Raw genomic sequence first — 18,872 nt, 5'->3', positions numbered from 1 at the left:
AAATAATGGTGATAGATTGATTAACATATCGTATAAAGATCCCGCGTGGAACGTTTTATCAAGATACCGCGCGTATAATGTTGCGTAACCGCATTTTCCACGTTATTAGCTGAAATCGCGCGTATCAACCGGCCGTTAATGAATGACAAAATAGTTTTAGCGGCTCGACGATTCGCTCTGCCAACATTTTACCGACCGCTCGTTACAACGCCAATTAGGCAGGTGTCCTATGAACTAAAATGCAATCAGAGATTAACCACGCGATTGTAACGTTGCATGTAACATCGATATACAGCGGCCGATCAAACGGCAAAATCTCATATGTTGTATAGCCTGACACCTTTATATACATATCCACCATAATTTTGCGTGCGCGCGCGCGCGCGTAACGCGTATCGCGTATAATGCGTCACGACTCTCCTCTATTATTATATTTAAAATTAACGCTCAGCCCAGTAACAGCAATTCCAATTTACGTCTCGGTATCGCACAAATAAGCGTAATAAAACCTCAACGTTCATGCACTTTGACATATCTACTTGTATCCAATTTACCTGAGACGAACTACGACTGAAAGAAAAAAAGAAAAAAAAAGAAACAAACAGCACTGTTTTCAATCTGCGCAGGGATCTTGTAGATCGTGAAAGAAAGAAAAAGGAAGAAGTGAGAGAAGCGAGGAGAGAGAGAGAGAGAGAGTGATACGAAAAGGGCAGGAGGGGGAAGCAATCAGTGAGGAAAACGAGGAGCTACGAAAGTAGAAGCGAAACTCCGGAAGATGAGGTGGATGCGAGAGAAAAATGGAAAGAATAAGCCCGACGATGTTGCGCGTCGACCAAGGTCTATGTCATTGGAAACCGACGGGGATCGATTCTCCCGTCTGTTTTTACGTCTGTTTTCTTTTTTTATTTTCGTGCACGGGTGAATTCTGTATCGAGAATAGCCCCAGATATCGCGTTGTTTCGCGAGAGGGCGAGGAGGGAGGGGGGAGGGCGGGAAGGGACGGGGGACTCCCCGACGCGCGGACATCGTGCAAAAGTTATCGAGACGAGGCCGCGAGAGAGGACCCTTTGTGCGCGGCGACGATGCTACAAGAACGCGAAGCGCTCGTTTTCGCATTCAATTTCGAGGATACGTAGCGGTAACATAAATCACGTAAACGCGCGAAACCCGAGCGACCCGATGAAATGCGAGGCAAATCCACTCGGTGAAACATGCAGCATGCTGCAGGTTTCTCGATGACCGCTGGTATCATTCAACTCCAAACTCATCCGCGCGTAAAAAAAATATTACCCAGGATATAAAACGACGTCCTGCTATTTTTGTAATTAGAAAGATGCACTATTGTGATTACCAATGCTGTCGCGTTCGCCTCATTTGGAATCGTCTAGCGTGCAAAAAGAACGTCACGTTATTTCTGCATGTAACACTGTACCCTTTATAATAGATACACTCTCGCAATTTCATGAGGACTAATAGCGAATTCAATTGGACGCATTGGAAAGAATGATTTTGCTGAAAGATCCTAAAATTTAGTTACGATACAGATCGGAAAATAATTTTGTTGAAAACATCAAAATATAAAAATAATAAATTATGTTGGAAACTCAAATTGATTGCTAGAATATCAAAATTTTTTGCAGTATTGCTCGTCAGAATCGAGTTTCCAACATAATTATTTCGATGGTTTTGATGAAAAATAAAATTATTTTCAGATCTGCTATCCAGCTAAATTTTAGAATTTTTCAATAAAATTCTTTTCGTGTGTGCTGCACTCACAATCAGTGCGCATTAAAGCGCTCATACGCAAACTGAAGATTTGTGATTATATAAATATAGAATGTAAATATAAATATAAATATAAAAACATAAATACACGGAAAGATTTTGCTGGAAGGTTTACAAATTTTGCTAGAATACAGATTTGAAAATAATTTTGTTGGAAATTCAAACTGGTTGCTAAAAAAATATCAAAATGCTTTACAGCAGTGCTCATCATTTTTGAATTTTTAACAAAATTATTTTGATAGCCAAAAAAATTATTTTTAGATCTGTATCCAGCAAAATCGTTTTTTCCGTATAAATACAGGAACGAGTTTAAATTCCAATCCTCAATAAATTTCATTGTGCTGTTAGGTCAAAATCTGTATTTTATAATTCAAAACATTTGCATTTTACTTTTACAAATACAACAGTTTTAATATCCACAGTGCGCATTAATGAGTCCAACTGACTTCGCTGCAAGATTTCGCAAAGACACATAAGACTCTCATTTCAGCGATCCATCACGACGACCTGACCGCGAAGAGGAAAAAAGGAGACGCGGAAACTGTCTACCTGAGTGTTAGCTCACAGGTGAAATCGGGTCTAAGAGAAAACTCACGTATTGCAAAGATACATTTAATGTTGGGCCTGGCAGACCCAGCATTTTACTCCGGACGGACGCGCCCAGGATAAAATATTGCAGACGGAACGTCCGCACGCGATTGACGCCGAGATTTAAAATCGTCAAGATTTTTCCATGCATCGCTGGATTTTTCAGCGTCTTGTTTTGACGTCGCCATGACGACCCGATCTCGGTGGCAGACGGGAGAGAGAGAGAGAGAGAAGAAACGAGAGACGACGAGGAGTTGCCGACCTAAGCTAACCTAATCTAACCTAACGTGATCGTGACAGCTCGTCGTCTCGTGTTCTCCGCCCCGCCGCGGCGCGACATCCCGTTGCCAGGACAACGTAGCGAAGCTTTTCAACGAAAAGAAGCGAGCGGAGGACCGGGAGGAGTAGGAAAGAGAGATAGATAGAGAGAGAGTGCAGCGCGATCGCCGCCGTACGGTGCGCGCTTCTTTCCCACCCCGTTTTTCTCCCTCCTACAGAGAGAGAAAGAGAGAGAGAGAGAGAGAGAGATCGGCATGACGATTGACGGTTTGATCCTTGTCCCTCGTCGAATCGATTTAAACGCGATTTGTTGAGCCACGAAGTACGATTCCGTGGCGAGGCGTCGCCGGGAAAAGTGACCGGCTGATCGCGCGAAAGAGAGAAAGAGACTCGGCGGAAATCGCGCGTGAGAGGAAGGACGAGGGAAGGGGGAGAGCGGTCGCGAATGTTCGCAAGATAAAGGAGACAGAAAGAAGCAAGCGTAGGCATCACTTGTGCCGTACGTACGTTCCCGTCAATAAACCGGCGTCTTCTCGAGGTAGCACATTATCGACGATCTATAATTATATTTCTGTCTAATCAGTTACTTAGTACTTATCTTCTCAGGAAAGAAATGCATGAAGAAATGCGTGACAACAACAACAAAAATGCGCGACCGTTTGACGTTCAGTCGTCAATCATCTTCTGACGATCTCTGAACAACTGGATGACGCTTAATGTTGATCTCAAATGTAACGTTGAAACGTTTATCATGAAAATCTTACAAAAATCTTCATTCAATTCTCTCTCAACTCAGGGCAGAGTCTCCTGAGAAGGTTCCTTGTTTAGTAACGGGACGTATATTTACCGACGTTTAACGTACCTCTCTTGAAGGAAACGTTACGGTTTAATACGAAATACGGCCGAGCGGATACATACACAAAGCGTGGATCGGAGCAGCGCCGAGAGCGTGACAAAAACAAACCCGAGGAAAGGTCGAGAGAGGGAATTCGAGGAAAGCGCACCTACGGCAGGCAGCTACGCCGTTTCGCCTTGTTAGATTTATACAGTGTGGGCACATTCGACATTGGTTCCTCTTCCTCGAAATGCCGTCTCACGCTTCCACAGTCCTCACCTGAATCACAGTCACGCTCTCGGCACGGCCCGGCCGGGGGAGCGGTCCATTGTTTCAACGGAACAAGATAAAAACGCCGGGATGCGGATGTTTCCCGCGCGGTTCGTGTAAAAATCCGCGCTTCCGAAAATGTTCGCGTTTCGCGCGCGGCACGAGAAATGACGGGGCTTTTTTTTCCGGGATTCGAAATTCGATCGACAGAAAGAGAGAGACTCTCGATCGAAGAACCGTTCAACGACGGTTCGACGCGCGTTGCGCGCTCCACCAAATGCCGGGCAGGCGGATGTTTTTACAGCGTCGAAAACACTCGCCCGGCCTGCGCCCGAAAAATATCCACGTGGTGGAAAAAAAAAAGAACGTCACGAGAGCGCGATTCGTGATTTTGGAAAAATCGGCAGCACCCGGGATTTTCGTGAGCGCGATTACGTCATTACGCGCTCATGTAACCCGGAACATTCCGGAACGCGGGTGAGTCGAGAAAGCTCTGAGAAGACGTCTTACCCCATTGTCGGGAAGGTCGCGTAGGAGAACATCCTCGTTCACGTCCAGAATCCCCGACGTCGCCGGCTCCTCCTCGTCGTCGTCTCTTTCTCACCCACTTTTTCTCCCTCGCTCTCCCACCCTCGCTGTCGTCTCTCTCTCTCTCTCTCTCTCACTCTTGAAAGAGAGAGAGCGATCGGCCGTGGAACAGGCACAGGCACACAAGTTCAAGGTCGCCGTAGGTTAAGGCAGGTAATAACGAACGTCCGCGTTCGTTGTTAGAGACACGCGCGCGCGCGGAGAAACGTACGGGAACGGAGCAAGCACACCGGTTCGCGCGTTGCCGATCTCGCCGTTACCACCGGCGAGAGAGAGAGGCGTGGAGACAAAGGATCGCGCAGCGGCGGCGACGCACAAAGAACAACCGGCGTGTTACGTTACCGCGGGGGTTTCCCCCGGGCTCGCGCGCGGCCGGCGGCGTCTCTCGAGTCTCTCACAGGTGATTTTTAGGTTAGCGGTCGACCCGCGACCGACCGACCGACCGACCGGCTAGACAGGAACGACGGCGTCGTCGATGCGCGGTCTCGCGTCTCTCGCGACAGGCCTCGCGCACTCCGTAGCGCGGCGATGTGTGGGCAGCTGTGTGGTGCTGTGTACGCGCTCCACCAGTCCAGCCGTCCGTCTACACGCCGCGATGGTGGGGCGCCAACTGAGGGGAGTGGTGGGGATGGGGGACGACCGCCGGCTGAAGGGACACCAGACGGGGTAGGGGTAGGGTTAGGTTGGGACGCGAGGGGGAATGCCAGCGCACCCTTAACGCGGCGCGGCAGTCGCGCGTACTACGTACGGGCGGCATGTATATGTATGTGTGTGTTTGTGCGTGCGTTGCATTGCGTTGCGTTGCATACGTGTGTGCACACGCGCGTCGTGCAGCAGACGGAATAGAATGTGTGCCGATACCTATATACGCCGGTTCGCAGTTTCGCTGCTCTGCCCTTCGCTCCGGCAAAAGACTGGCTGGCGCATGGCGTGCCGTACGAGCGCGCGAGCGCTCGCGCAAGGAGTCCCCTTCCGCCCCCCCGCCCCGCACAGTGGTGCTCATCAGCCCCGCTGCAATTTTCGGTCGCTATTCGCAATTTCGAGGGGAGGATTCCTCTCTCGCGCACGAAAGGGCGTTAAAGCCTACCGAGGAAAACAATTGGGAGATGATCCGCCGAACGAGAATGCTATTATAAACGAAATGAGTTCAATCCTTTGTCCGTCGACGAATACAAGGCTATAGATTTCAGCTCGTAAGGGAAATTGATAATTTTATAAGATATCACCGACCGAGTTTTCAGCGTTATTCGGAATTAAACCCATCCAATGATATACTGGATTAAACCATCCAGTATATCATCCGCGCGCCATCGCAATGTTTATCTCTTGATATAACTCGTTTTTATAAAAGCGCGAAAATGTTGCGATATTCCCGTGCAAATACGCGAAGATGTATTTCATAATATTTGCTAATTAATAGCAGGCTTCAATTAACCGAAGCGACCGCACCTGCCCCCTCCTCCTTCCCTCTCCCCTCCTTCCCCGATTACGTAGTAGAAAATTGATAGTAGATAAAATCTCCAATGCCGCACCTCTGGAGCATAATCAATTTTACAATATTGAACGTTTAATTAGGCCGACGCAGATGTACAGGGTGTCCCGGAGTTATCGCAGGAATGCAGTTTCCAATTGTTTAATGTTTACAAAGTTTGATCCCGCTCGCACGATTCCGTGTCAATTAAAAAAAATGTTGGATCCATAATTTACGAGACTCACGCTAAAGTTTTATATATATATATATATATTTTTTTTTTAATCGACACGGAATCGTGCGAGCGAGATCAAACATTGTAAACATTAAACAATTGGAAACTGTATTCCCATGATATTTCCGATATATGTATACATATATATATATATATATATATATAGGTACTCTTTGGGATCCACATTTGCAGCCGACGGTATTCGCGAGGAACGGCTCGAAGAAAATTGCCAATTAGAAAAAAAAATGTCGGACGACATACAGTTTATACGACAGCCTCGCTAAAATTATTTCCTCTGGATCCATGGCTGGTTTGCAGCCGACGACGGACGGTCTACGCGAGACGAGGAACGACTCGAGAAAATTGCCGCCTCGGTATTGTTGCAAATCCGGTCGTGTGCGTGCGGACACAAAGGAACGTGGGCCCCGCAACCGGAGAAGAAACCAGTCGTGGAAGCCCATGGAGCGAAAGGATATTGCAGCCCGACGCCATTGGTTATGCAATAACCGCGATTACACGTTCCGCAATATGTGTAAGCAAACATGGGAAATGTAATTTGAATGAAACATTCGATTATTACGCGCCGTCGAACCGAAGCGTTGCAAAGAGTGTCGAATTAACACGTACTCCTCGCTGTTTCTCGACGCGGCTTCTCACTTGTTATACAGATGATTAAGTAATCACACCTAAATCGAAATCGTTGATCCGAAATTGTTAGCCAATTTACGGCAGAGCTAATAGACAGATAAAAGCGCGTATTTATGACATAAATTATGAAATTACGACTCGAATTGCGATATCCGAGTCGAGTAAACACAGTCGACTCGTCGGGTACCTTCAACCCTATATTCGCGATCCCTACCTAATCCTCGGTTAAGTACTCGCTCCCTTGACTCGACCGAGCAATTTTAAGCGCGAACACTTTCGCCGGGTTCCGAGAGGTAAAAGCGACGGTTTAATCACATATATCCTCGGCGTGTTTTTCGACAAAAATGTACCTCCGCGCGCGCGCTCGCTTGCACTACGATTTTGCATAATTGAGAGCGGAAAGACGTAAAACCGGCGGGTGATAGCGTGTGGTACGAACGTGCGCGGGATGCGGGATGCAGGATGCTCGGGGATACATCGCAGTAACAACGCATCGTGGTGGGAAGGGAACTCGACGCGACTGGTATCGGTTCCAGAGTTCGTCCGTTTTTCCGCAACACTCGCGTAACCGGCTCTCCACGCTCGCCTCCTCGTCCTCGTTTGCCGTCTCGCTTACCGGCGAGACCCCGCATGGCACTGAGATCGCACGGAATGCAACGTAAATGTTATACGGGGACAGGTCAGGATTCAGAAGTGACCTGGCTCACCTCCAAATCTATGCACCGATCAGATTCCGGACGTACCTACGTGCAACGCACTGTGTGCGGTGGAAGAAGTAAAGCGACCCCCGCTGAACAACTAATGTGTATAATCGGCGAGTCAGAATGATTGAAACGCCTTTTTTTTCGTATACAGAAATAACGATTTTGCTGGAAGATCTAAAAATTTGCCGGATATCCGAAAATAATTTTGTTGGAAATTCAAATGGTTGCTAGAATGTAGTAAAACCTTTTACAGCAGCGCTCATTATTTTTGAATTTTTAACAAAACTATTTTGAGTTTTTCTATACTAAAAGCATTTTTAGATCTATATATTCCGCAAAATTTTTGGATGTATATGTAGCTATACGCGCGGAAAGAACAATTTTCCTGAATCCAGATCTGAAAATAATTTTTATTCAATAATCAAAATAATTTTGTGCGAAAGTCAAAATGATTGCCAGAATAACAAAACGTTTTATAGCAATGTTTATTAGTTTTAACATTCCGACAAATTATTTTGATGATTCAACAAAAAATTATTTTCAGATCTGTATTTAGCAAAATTTTTAGACACTTCAACAAAATCGTTCTTTCCATGTATCTTTTTGGATCTATATATTCAGCAAAATCATTCTTTCCGTATATCCCTGGATGAATTTATTGCTAAGTGTAGATTGAAAAAGATTGCAATAGTCGAAAACCTTTAAGTAATAATTATTCAGCATGATTACGTTGCAAATCCTACAGTAATCGGTGCGTGGTTTAAATAACTGAAAATATATTTTGAATTTACATAAAAGTATTATTATCATCGAAATCCAGATCTCGACCGTTGTTGGCCATTTTTCCATTTAATTGTATTATTTACTATACGCAGCGGTCTAGTTTAACTTATTATCGAATAATCATTTCGTTTCGGAAAACACATTAACATACTACTATAGCAAGTATCGTTATCGAGTTTGATTTACTAAACAAAGAGTGTCTTCGAACGCCGCGCCGATATAATTACCGGCAACGATGGGCACTCATTGAGTTATCGTTTCTTGCCGACGCCGCGTTACGACAGACACTGAATGGTATGTCTCGCAATATGTAGCAAGAAAATTTACTTTGTAATATCCTAACGTATAATAGAGCCTTACGAAAGACGGTTTTACAGCGGGAATATTTCGAGGAAGGCAAAACAAAATCGACTTGTACGAATAACGTTTCGCGGAACATGCTCCGCATGCGGATTGACGTGCACGGAAATATGCGAATGCGCTTTACTCAGCCCAAGAGATCTCAGGCTTCCCTGTAATTTTACATCCGCGCGAGCGCGCACTCCCTCCAAGAAAGATTTCCGCAAACGAGGAAAAGCAGCGCGGAGTATGTCCGCCTGTCTGAATGGCTTTCGCGGATGGTATCACGCGGACTAACAGACTCGCGAATATATAGTATATACAGGTACTCGCGCCGGCTTGCAAGCGAACGATTTCCGCGCGAATCGTCGAAGACAAAGAGCAGGAAATGCTGCTCTCTCCGGGCCGCGTCCTCCTCCCGGGCAGCCCTGTAACACGACTCCACTCGAGATGAGGCAGACACCTGGGGTTTACCCCTGCACTCATAGCGCTTCCAACGCGAGGGGAGGCTGTAACAGTGGGGGAGAATCGCTTCCGTGAAGACACTGCGCGAGTTCCGAGCTCTCTGAGCTCCGACCGGGACACGGCGGGAGAATCGCGCAATTTTATTACGTAAATTCAATTTGCATAGTGCGACTACCCGGCGTTACTCGGCCTCGACAGCCTCCTCCTGGTGGTTCCTGATGCTCGTCGTCGCTACACAACCGCGTTTCTTTCCTCTGGGAGATAACAACGCGTTCGGGCTAACGAACTACATTTAAATTGATTTCGACCAAACGAGGTGGGCAGGAGAGGATGTATTCATTAGAGAGGCATCGGGTTACTGGCCGCGCCAGCGATAGTAAAAAAAAAAAAAGGTACTTATAAAGGCTTCTCTTTCCTGACAAGGCCTTTAAAGTAATTCTTATCCAACGCCTGTATCATGTCGCTTCCTCTCGTCGTCTCGAAATCAAAATATTTCGAATTATACAGTCGCCTTAATCCCACCCCGCTGCTAATGTCGCGTATGCGAAATAATGTTGGCTTAAATTAATATTCCAGCGCGCTCGTACACTCGTCGCTCTCCAGGCACGAGTATAATGCGTCTGTAGGTATATTTGGCGAAAATTGTTTTGTACGGACCTACCCTCGCCTAGCGAAAACTCCATCGAGGTCGTTTCTAGAAACGCATGCATACCGAAGAGTACAATGTTTTGGTAAACACCGTAACTGTCGCGCGCGCGATGAAAAGCAACAATTATTAATGCAGACATAACAAAACTGACTGATAAGCGGTAAATTGAAAGACTAAATTAAGCATAATATAGCAAATATAAGTTTAATTGTTGTTGTATTGTAAATCAATTTTTATTCCATAAAAATTTCCTCTGTGTGTGTGTGTGTGTGTGTGTGTGTGTGTGTGTGTGTGTCTACATATATACTAAGAAAAAGCAAAATGTATACAAATCGTGTTTATTTAAATATTAAATGAAATTTATATAAACGCATTCACGATTTAAATCACTGTCCAGTAACATAAAACAAAAAGAAATTGTTAGTCCAACTGTTAGTTTTATTCATCGCGACTAGTTCAAAGTAGTCCGCATATCAGTTGAAATAGAGACCCTATAAGAAGAGACTCGCCAAACTCGTCAGGCCCTGATTGGCTACACGGAAAGGACGATTTTATTGAAAGGTCTAAAAATTTTGCTAAATACAGATCTGAAAATAATTTTTTGTTGAATCATCAAAATAATTTGTTGGAATGTTAAAACTAATAAACATTGCTATAAAACGTTTTGTTATTCTAGCATTCTAGCAATTTTGAGACTTTCGCGCAAAATTATTTTGATTAGTGAACAAAAATTATTTTCAGATCTAGATTCAGCAAAATTGTTCTTTCCGTGTAGGGTTCGGATCGCACAATTGTGCTCCATGGAGTCACACGTCACGCTATACCTTATTTTAGTTGATCGGAGCACAGGTGTGCGATCCCAAACCCCAACTAATCATCAGAGTTCACTAAACAATCACATGTGACGAGTTGGCGAGTCTCTTCTTATATAGGTTCTCTAAGTTGAAGGTGGCGCGAGCGCCACCAATAATAATTATCTTATTATGCCACGTCGTTGGCACGAGCAATAAAAACCAGCGAGAACTTCATGCGTGCGAGCGGGCTGCGCGCAAGGTGTGCGCGGGTGGCGCGAGGATTTCGCCGCGTCGAGTCGTTTAAATATCGCGGAAATTGAACCTATAAATTTCTGAGTGCCATAAATTGGCCGACTTACCGCCCGTAAACGACGGGCCCTCTCTTTCATCTTCCGTCTACCTACGTTTCCTACCTACGAGAACAGGTCGCAAGATGCCGAGATACCAAGGGGTGGGGGGCGAGGCGAGAAATACGAAGCCGGTGCGCCCGTGCGCCACAAGGAAACCGAATAAGAACCCCATAAGTATCGCGGAGTAACGATTACACGGCCGACGCCCAGCAAATATGCACATAATGTACGAGATGTTTATTACTTTTTATATTTTCCCTTAAATCGCAAAGACGTCATACCACCTGCCGTTGTAAATACCCACCTACTCGAGGAATTTTCCAAAGCGCGCGGACTATAAACTTGTAACATTTTCAAACGCAAATATAAGCGTGTATATATTATACACGGAATATTAAACAGCATTAGCCGACAGCATCTAAAATTAAAACTAATCTTGTTAATTGAATGACAGTAATATTAATGAAACAAATGCACCATCTTATTTTAATGAAATGTTATTTGATACATTAATACTGCAGATATAAAATGAACAAGATTATTTTCAATTAGACTGCTGGCTAATAAAATATCATTTTTTCCCGTGTGTGAATGAATAAACACACAATATGTATTATTTAACACAACAAAATAAACAAATCGACTATTATCTTTCGTGAGATGTTTTAAACTAAAAGGGTATGATCGGGGAGGATTTCTCAAACGATAAATTATTCATAGGAAAAATCTGTGAAACACATATCGCCTGCAAATTCGTATTTGTTCGTAGCTTGAAATGTTAGCGATAGCAAGATAATTGAAAAGTAGAAAGACGTTAAACGGGGATATAAACTGGCCGGTAGCAAAAGAGCTTTTACTAAAGAGCAAGTGAGGGTGGTGGCTAAGTGCACCACCGTATTGAAGAAAATATACGGGGAAAACGTACGCGCGTGCTTTTACCTCTCGGCAATAATACGAAATGTTTCCCACGTATCCCTCGCAAAGCGGTTACCTTCTGAAATTCCGTTATCGTCGTGGTTTAACGCGCACCTATATGCGAGAAACAACTCGTAGACAAATAGTGATAACTCGGCGAATCGGTATTTTGCATTTTTTCCTTTTTTTTTTCTTTTAAGCGAGTATTGCTAATGAAACGACACGGAGAGAATTTCCTTTTAAAATTTACCTCGAAAATCATGTTAATCGTAGGACAACATAGTATTTCGACAAATTTTATGTGATTATCACTATTTTTTCAAAATATATACTACAACAAATTTATTGTAGTGCACAATAAAAAAAACAGAGATTAAATAACATGATTTTCACGATAAATTTTTCAAAATAAAATTCTTTCCGTGCATTAGAAAAGTTTCGAGTAACTTTTTAGAGGATGGCGTCACATCATATTTTAAAATTGAACTGATGCTCTCAAATTTATAAGAGCAAATTCTCCAGAGTTAAATTGACAGTTATTCTGAAACCGGACGTGATAATGGCCTGTGACTTTTCGTGATAGCCCAGACTAGATTACTTGGCATCAGTTTGACGCGTCCCTGTCGTTAAAGTCAATTTAAATCGTTTCAGTCGCAGTAGAAAATACACAGAGAATTTTAATATTCCGATATTAAATCTTACACTTTATAAAATTTTCATGTAGGACATCGCTGCGCCCCCCCCCCTCCCCGAAATACGGATAAACAGACTGATACATTTTTCATACTTGCTCACCTGAGAGAGCTGAATGAGAAACAGAAACGCATAATAATAGATTTTCAATAACGAGAGACGGCGTGGGAGAGGGAGAAGGCGGAAAAAAAGGGGCATCGTGAGCGAACGTATAGCGGAGGAGGTTCTCTGGCAAGTAGTACAACCCGCCTTGTGCCTGGCGTGCCAGCTGGTACACGCCGTGACGAGTTTCCCCTCAGAGACAACTATCTACCTAGTACTTTGGTCGTGTAAAACAAAGAAATGCATGGCTGTGTTAAAAGAAACAGACAATTATTGCGCTAGACGATTCGTGTATAAATGGAACATATTTTCGCGTTATATCGAGTGAGAGTATATATTAAGAATTGATATTGATGCCGCGGAGAGCTGAATGAAATGGAATTCTAAAGATGTATTCGAAACAATTAATCACTCTTAGGAATGATTTATGCCACGATATTTTTATTGGAAAGATAGACTATGGATTTTTTTTAGCCAATAAATTTGTCATTATAATTTCATCGGTTTATTCTACGGATGTTCCTTAAATAACAGTTTGACGGGCGAAATGGTAGTTTCGACAAGAAAAAAGGCAATGAGCTAAAAATAATTTGACGATAATTCTGCTTACTAAAATTATTTCGGTTTTTAAAAGATCTTTACCGGCAAAATGGTTTGACGACGGTCTTGTTAATTAAAAAGATTTCATTTTAGAAGACCTTTGAGCTCGACTCTTATCCTTCTTATACAGTTCTTAATAACACGGCAAAGAAACGACCTAACGGAAAATGTGTCCGCAAGGGATTACTGGCGTATATAGTCGCGTGTATCGCGGGCCGCATCGGTTTTTGATATCCTGGCAGCGATATCACCCGGTGAAATCGTTACCAAAAGCTTGCCGTAACACGGACTTTCTGTTTCAGCCTGTCAAGCCTGATATCGTATCGATCTGGGAGGTCACCGCGAAAAAGGAATCGGAGGTGGATATTCTGGTATTTTCGTGGCATTCTTACAGCGCGCCAGGATACAAAGAACGTCTTTGATACTTTTATTAAATTACACAATACATTACACAATACGCAATATATGTATGATATATCCATGTAAAAACGTTGAGAGGTATTTTTACGTAATTCCGTTAGCAATGATTACTGAAGTAGTAGAATGTTTTTTTTAATAATCGAAATTTAACGGAGTAATATCTCTGGATGAGAAATCTCTCTCCGGAAATGGATCTAGCGTCAAATTTCATCGAGCTGTTAGCAGCGCCACATATCTCTATTTGAACCAACATGTCGATAATGCGTTATATCTCAACGGAACGGTTACAGCCGCGCGATAGAATGTCAATGGTGGCGATTATATCGTAACGGGACAGCTGGACTTGAAATAAAACGTCGAGATTCGCGTAGCGGCGTTTATCGGCGGGCGATTTTCAGACATGGGGGGATAATGTAGAACAGATTGCGGCCGTGCGGTGTACCGTGGCAAAGGCGTTACCGGCCAAGGCAATTCTGCGACACCGGAAACTCGTGGGGTCGAGCCACTTCTACCGAAAACTCGTTTATACGACCCTGCTGTGTGGTATGTAGGGCCATCGCTGCGGTTTCCTCCCCCGCCCGGGGTAGAACGAGAGCGCGCGATACAAGGGAGGCGAGATACACCCTCTTCCGTGCCACTAAGACGGTTTCGAGGACTGTTGTCCCTCTCGCGCACGGATTACGCAATAAAAGTGATTTCGCGCAATTTGCTCGCAGTCGCAGCCCCGATAACTGTATTATACAGAGATCTCGGCCCCTCTTTTCACGATACTTTATTATAGTATTATATACTTTATCGTTTATATTTTTTACATTGGTACGTGTTGTCACTATAAAATGTCTCTTTAATTTAATCATGATGACGAGTTACGTTTATCCTCGTAGTGGGGGGACTTTCAATATTATATAATTTTGTTCCACGAATACCGTTAGATAGCGCGATAGCGCTTGATCAATTAATCATTTGACATTTTCATTTTTGACAATAATTTTTTTTTTCAAAAAGTCAATACGAAAAGTACTTTGATCGTATTCCATTTGGCTGTCTGGATTCTTGTTCCAGATTTGCTTTTGAGGGATTACCGGCTTGCGCATCGGCTTGTGTAAAATTCAAGATAATGGTAGCACGATGTGCAAATCATATCCGCGCGTGAGAGTTAATACCGCTAATAGAATTTCTGACGAAAATCTTAAGCTCCGATGGAATGGAAATCGATCGGAAAGATGAAAGTAGGTTTTATCCGATATTAAGTCTATCGGGGATATGTACGGTGCGCGGTTGAGTTCTTCGCCGCGCAAGAAAAAAAAAGTGCATTTCAAAATATCCGCTTCGAAGATTCGAAACTTGCGTAAATATCGCTGTGCAAGTCTCTCTTTCTGTCTCTCTCTCTCTCTCTCTCTCGCGGTATCAAACCGGAAGCTGCAGTCTGAACCGACTGCTTTAGAAATGACGCGCGTTACGTCAATCGTCCCCCTAGATAAAATTGAACAAAAGCAAAAGCGCGCGAAAAGAGGTAACATATAGGATTCGCTATCTCGGTCAAAAGGACAGAAAAAGGTAAAAAGGTAAACGGCGACAAATATCCGCGCGCGTTGTGCTCTTTTATTCACCGATACCGAAGTCGCCGCCTGGTAATAGATCTAAATAAAAGCGGACGTGCGAAATAGCGCGGCGCGATGTTTCCCGAATTTATCAAATATTCAAACTCATTTAGAAGTTTCTCCCGAGTTCCTCGGGCGAGGGAGCAGGAGAGGAGGGTGGTGCGACGGACGCGCCCGGGAACGGCCTGGCGTCGCGATACGCGGCGGCCTGCTGCACGTACGTCGCGCCCGTCGTCGTCTGCTGCAGCGCTGGAAAATCTCGGCCGGGGCCGGGATTCGTTTCAATCTCTATTTCCGCCCGCCCCGTCGTGCAAATTAATTCCACGCGCCGCTAGCAAAAATCCGAACGGTTTGTCAGCCGACGCGCGAGTATGTTATACGGGCGACACGTCCGCCCCGCTGGCGTAACATCAATTTATGACGTACGCGCACGCTAACGTCGGGCTAATTGTGAACGCCACCCACTCTATCTCGTCGACCAATATACGTCGCGTGGGCGACCTAGCACCTGCCCTCGCGCATATATACATATACGCAGCAGCACACGCGCGCCTCTATAAGTCGCCTGCACGTCGTCAACTGCAAAGGAACCCGTCAACAGCGGCAACTGTCAGCGCGGAGCGCGACACACACTCGCTGCTTGCTGCATGCTCCGCGGCCACCTTATTCTCAATGGACCGTCCGAAAATACGAGCGGCCGCGCGCACGCCATTCTCCCTCTTGCAACAAAGTACAATGAGAATGAATCGCGCCATGCCGTACCGTCATTTAACATCCTCTCGTTATGTGCACGTACGTACGTACGTATACGTGCGGCGCGTAACGAGGAAGCGCCGAAATGCCAAATATGCCAACGTCCGCTGGCTCTGGAAAAACACGTCCGCAAACGGACTAATGCTTGAAGCCTGAGGAATGTTCACAAACGAGACGTCGTGTTTTAAAAAACCTGGCGAGTCAATGTGAGTACTCAAAGTACATTATACAGCTGCGCGCGAAATAACGTGGCGATAAATTAAAATTGAAAATGCAAAACTCTTAAAAGAAAAATTAATGTTTCAAGAACGTTTTTTCAAAATACGGGATAATTTTTTTAGCCTTCCAGATATTTCGTCTTGGAATAATATAATCGGAGCATGTTAAAATACGCACACATTTACGCGACGCAATATTTTATTTTAAATATAACGTTTTATATATATATATATATGCTCATCGTATATTACATCGCGTAGAGAGCCTATCCATTATTAAATTCTTTTAACGAGAGAGATTCGACGCGAATCAGTCGCGGTGAACGATATAATCCTTCGCCGCGTTAATGCCGTTAATCGACATTCGGGGGATCGATGCGGCATTTAATCGCTATAATGAAAAGCGTTATACGGAGCGGTACGTCGCGCATGTACGGTTATAAATATCGCTCAAGTGTCCCGCAGTGTGTATGTATATACCTATATGTATGCACGTTAGCCGGATATTACAAATTCACGTACGATTAAACCACATGTGACTTCTCAACTATTTCGGGATTCCGAATTGCGTTTTGCACGAAGCGTAACGTGACGTGTAATATTGGATACGCTTCCCGCTTTTACGGCCCCCGCGGTGCAGGATATAATCAGCGGTCACGTAGATCGTAGATATGTCGTAATTCATCTCTCGCGAGAGCGGGCGAATCAACACGGTGTTCTCGCGTAAGAAAACATTCGCGTTGTCGCGCTACAAAGAGGTCTCTCTGATTACTATTCTGTTCGATCTTCGGTCTACGCGCGAGTATAAGGTTCGCAGGTCAGGAACAAAGGAGGTGTGCGCCAGGAGAAAGACCTATAATCGCAAATATACGGACCTCCCTGTTTCCCTTTTCACGGCTTACAGAGAGCCTCGCGCGGGAAACGTGACGGAAATGTCAGGGAGAAAAGGATATATACGCGAAAAGGCGGTGCGTCGCGCACGAGTTTTCATCGTTTATATATATATATATGCTCCGTATTTCTATGTGTATGTGTATGCCATGCGCGCGCGCGCGCATGAAGAATCGCTACGTTCGCTCCTTCGAAAGGGACTTTAATCAAAGCTGGAAAATAGAAGAAACCTACTTTTCATCCCGCCTCGTCTTTTTCACCGCCGCGTTCGCTGACGCAAACCATCCCATTCCGTCCGTCCATGACGGGCGCGGACGATAATACGGCGTCTGACCTTCCGCGTGCAAGATACCTCGAAACGTGTACACAACAATGCCGCATTGTCTAAGCCACTTTATTGTGCCCGGCGACGTCCGAATATCACGCCGGATCTCGACTCGCTCGGGTGTGCAGGATGATTTGCAACTAACGTGCGCGAAAACGGACTCCTTGATTAAGATTAAGACGAAATTAATGAGAAATGGGATAGTTTTCGCGATTCAAGCTTGAGGATAATTATAGATGAGCATATAATGAGATGATAGAATTTTGTTGCGCGGTTAAATTCGACTGTAGAGTCCCCGCGCTTTAGCGAAATTTTAATTCCCAACTTAGTCATAAGGACGTCTAATGTGGAGTATTAATAGCGCAATATATGACGTGATTAATGATCCTCCAACATTCTTAGCAATATCTCAGAAACGGTTCGTTAAATATTGCAGATTATTGCGAATGCTGGTTTTGCATGTATACAGAGACAGTTCGTGATTAATTGCATTCGGTTGAAGGAATTATTCAATCAGTGGAAAAAATGCAAATAAAATAATTTCGTTAAGCTAGTTGAACGGATCTTGTCGAGAGATATCGTCGAGATCCCATTATAGATGCAACTGTATCTTCTTACAAACGTGTACTCGTGCATTGTGTATACAATGATCGTAAAACAGCTTGAGACGGGAAGTATAAATTTTACACATTACCGACATGCAGACATAGCATAAGCTTAATCTATTTGCAATTAAAGCTGAGTTCTCATGCATTAAAAAATTATTGTATCTTTGATATGATCGCGATATATATACATATACATATATATATATATATATATATATATATATATATTTCTAAAATTAATATTACTGGCTAAGCAATAATTTGCAGCCCCGAGGTAACCGATAAACTCAACAGTTCGATGTAAATTCATTATCCGCAGTAACTTTATTTTTTCTATTAAATTTTCTACGCAAAAGCAGCCGAAGGGAATTTAAAATGAGAAATTTTAATCCGAAAATCCCCAATAACTTGTTCTCGGATTTCCGCTAATTATTTACCGTTCACCACAATAGATTACTATATTATTGAAAAGTCCTGTTAGCACAAGTCTATAAGCACGAAGCTCGATATTGTAAGATTAGTTTTACGAATAAATAATAATAACTAATCTATATCGATTTGGAGCGTGATGACGAAACAAGATCTCAGCTTTTCGTAGAGGCAAATTCAATATCTAACAATTAGAAATGGAAATACACTCACCAATTCTCTAGTACACCGACGTTCGAGAAGTTTGGAGGAAAACTCGCGGCCGCCATCGATGGTCGCGACTAATGTCCGCTAGTTCCACTTCCTAATCCTCTTCGCAGTCCTAACGCGTCACTGAAATGGGCAAAAAGCAGATTAGAACTATGATTTGAGAAAAGCTGCATGATTAAAAAATCCAATCTTCAATCTGAAATATCTTCTATTTAACTAATATCTTCGGAAATAATTAATTATAAATTGACGAGATTGGCGAAATTTTTGGTCGTTATAAAGAAAATATAACAAAAAACAATTATCTCCACAAATGTAGATAAA

The 18,872-nt window shown here is 43.8% G+C and overlaps 1 protein-coding gene across 1 annotated transcript in view; it reads right to left on the bottom strand.

Annotated features, from left to right (window-relative positions):
• Nucleotides 1-18,654, bottom strand: part of LOC105451641 (RNA-binding protein Musashi homolog 2) — a 58,183-nt gene extending 39,529 nt beyond the window's left edge. Inside the window, exon 1 of the mRNA XM_011692212.1 lies at nucleotides 18,552-18,654. Within this exon, the coding sequence (XP_011690514.1) occupies nucleotides 18,552-18,607 (56 nt within the window). The 5' untranslated portion in view covers nucleotides 18,608-18,654. The remainder of the gene's footprint in view (nucleotides 1-18,551) is intronic.
• Nucleotides 18,655-18,872: the final 218 nt, after the last annotated feature.

This window comes from Wasmannia auropunctata, unplaced genomic scaffold (genome assembly GCF_000956235.1).
Source record: "Wasmannia auropunctata unplaced genomic scaffold, wasmannia.A_1.0 LD336048.1, whole genome shotgun sequence".
Taxonomy (NCBI): domain Eukaryota; kingdom Metazoa; phylum Arthropoda; class Insecta; order Hymenoptera; family Formicidae; genus Wasmannia; species Wasmannia auropunctata.
This window is presented reverse-complemented; position numbering and strand designations above follow the sequence as displayed.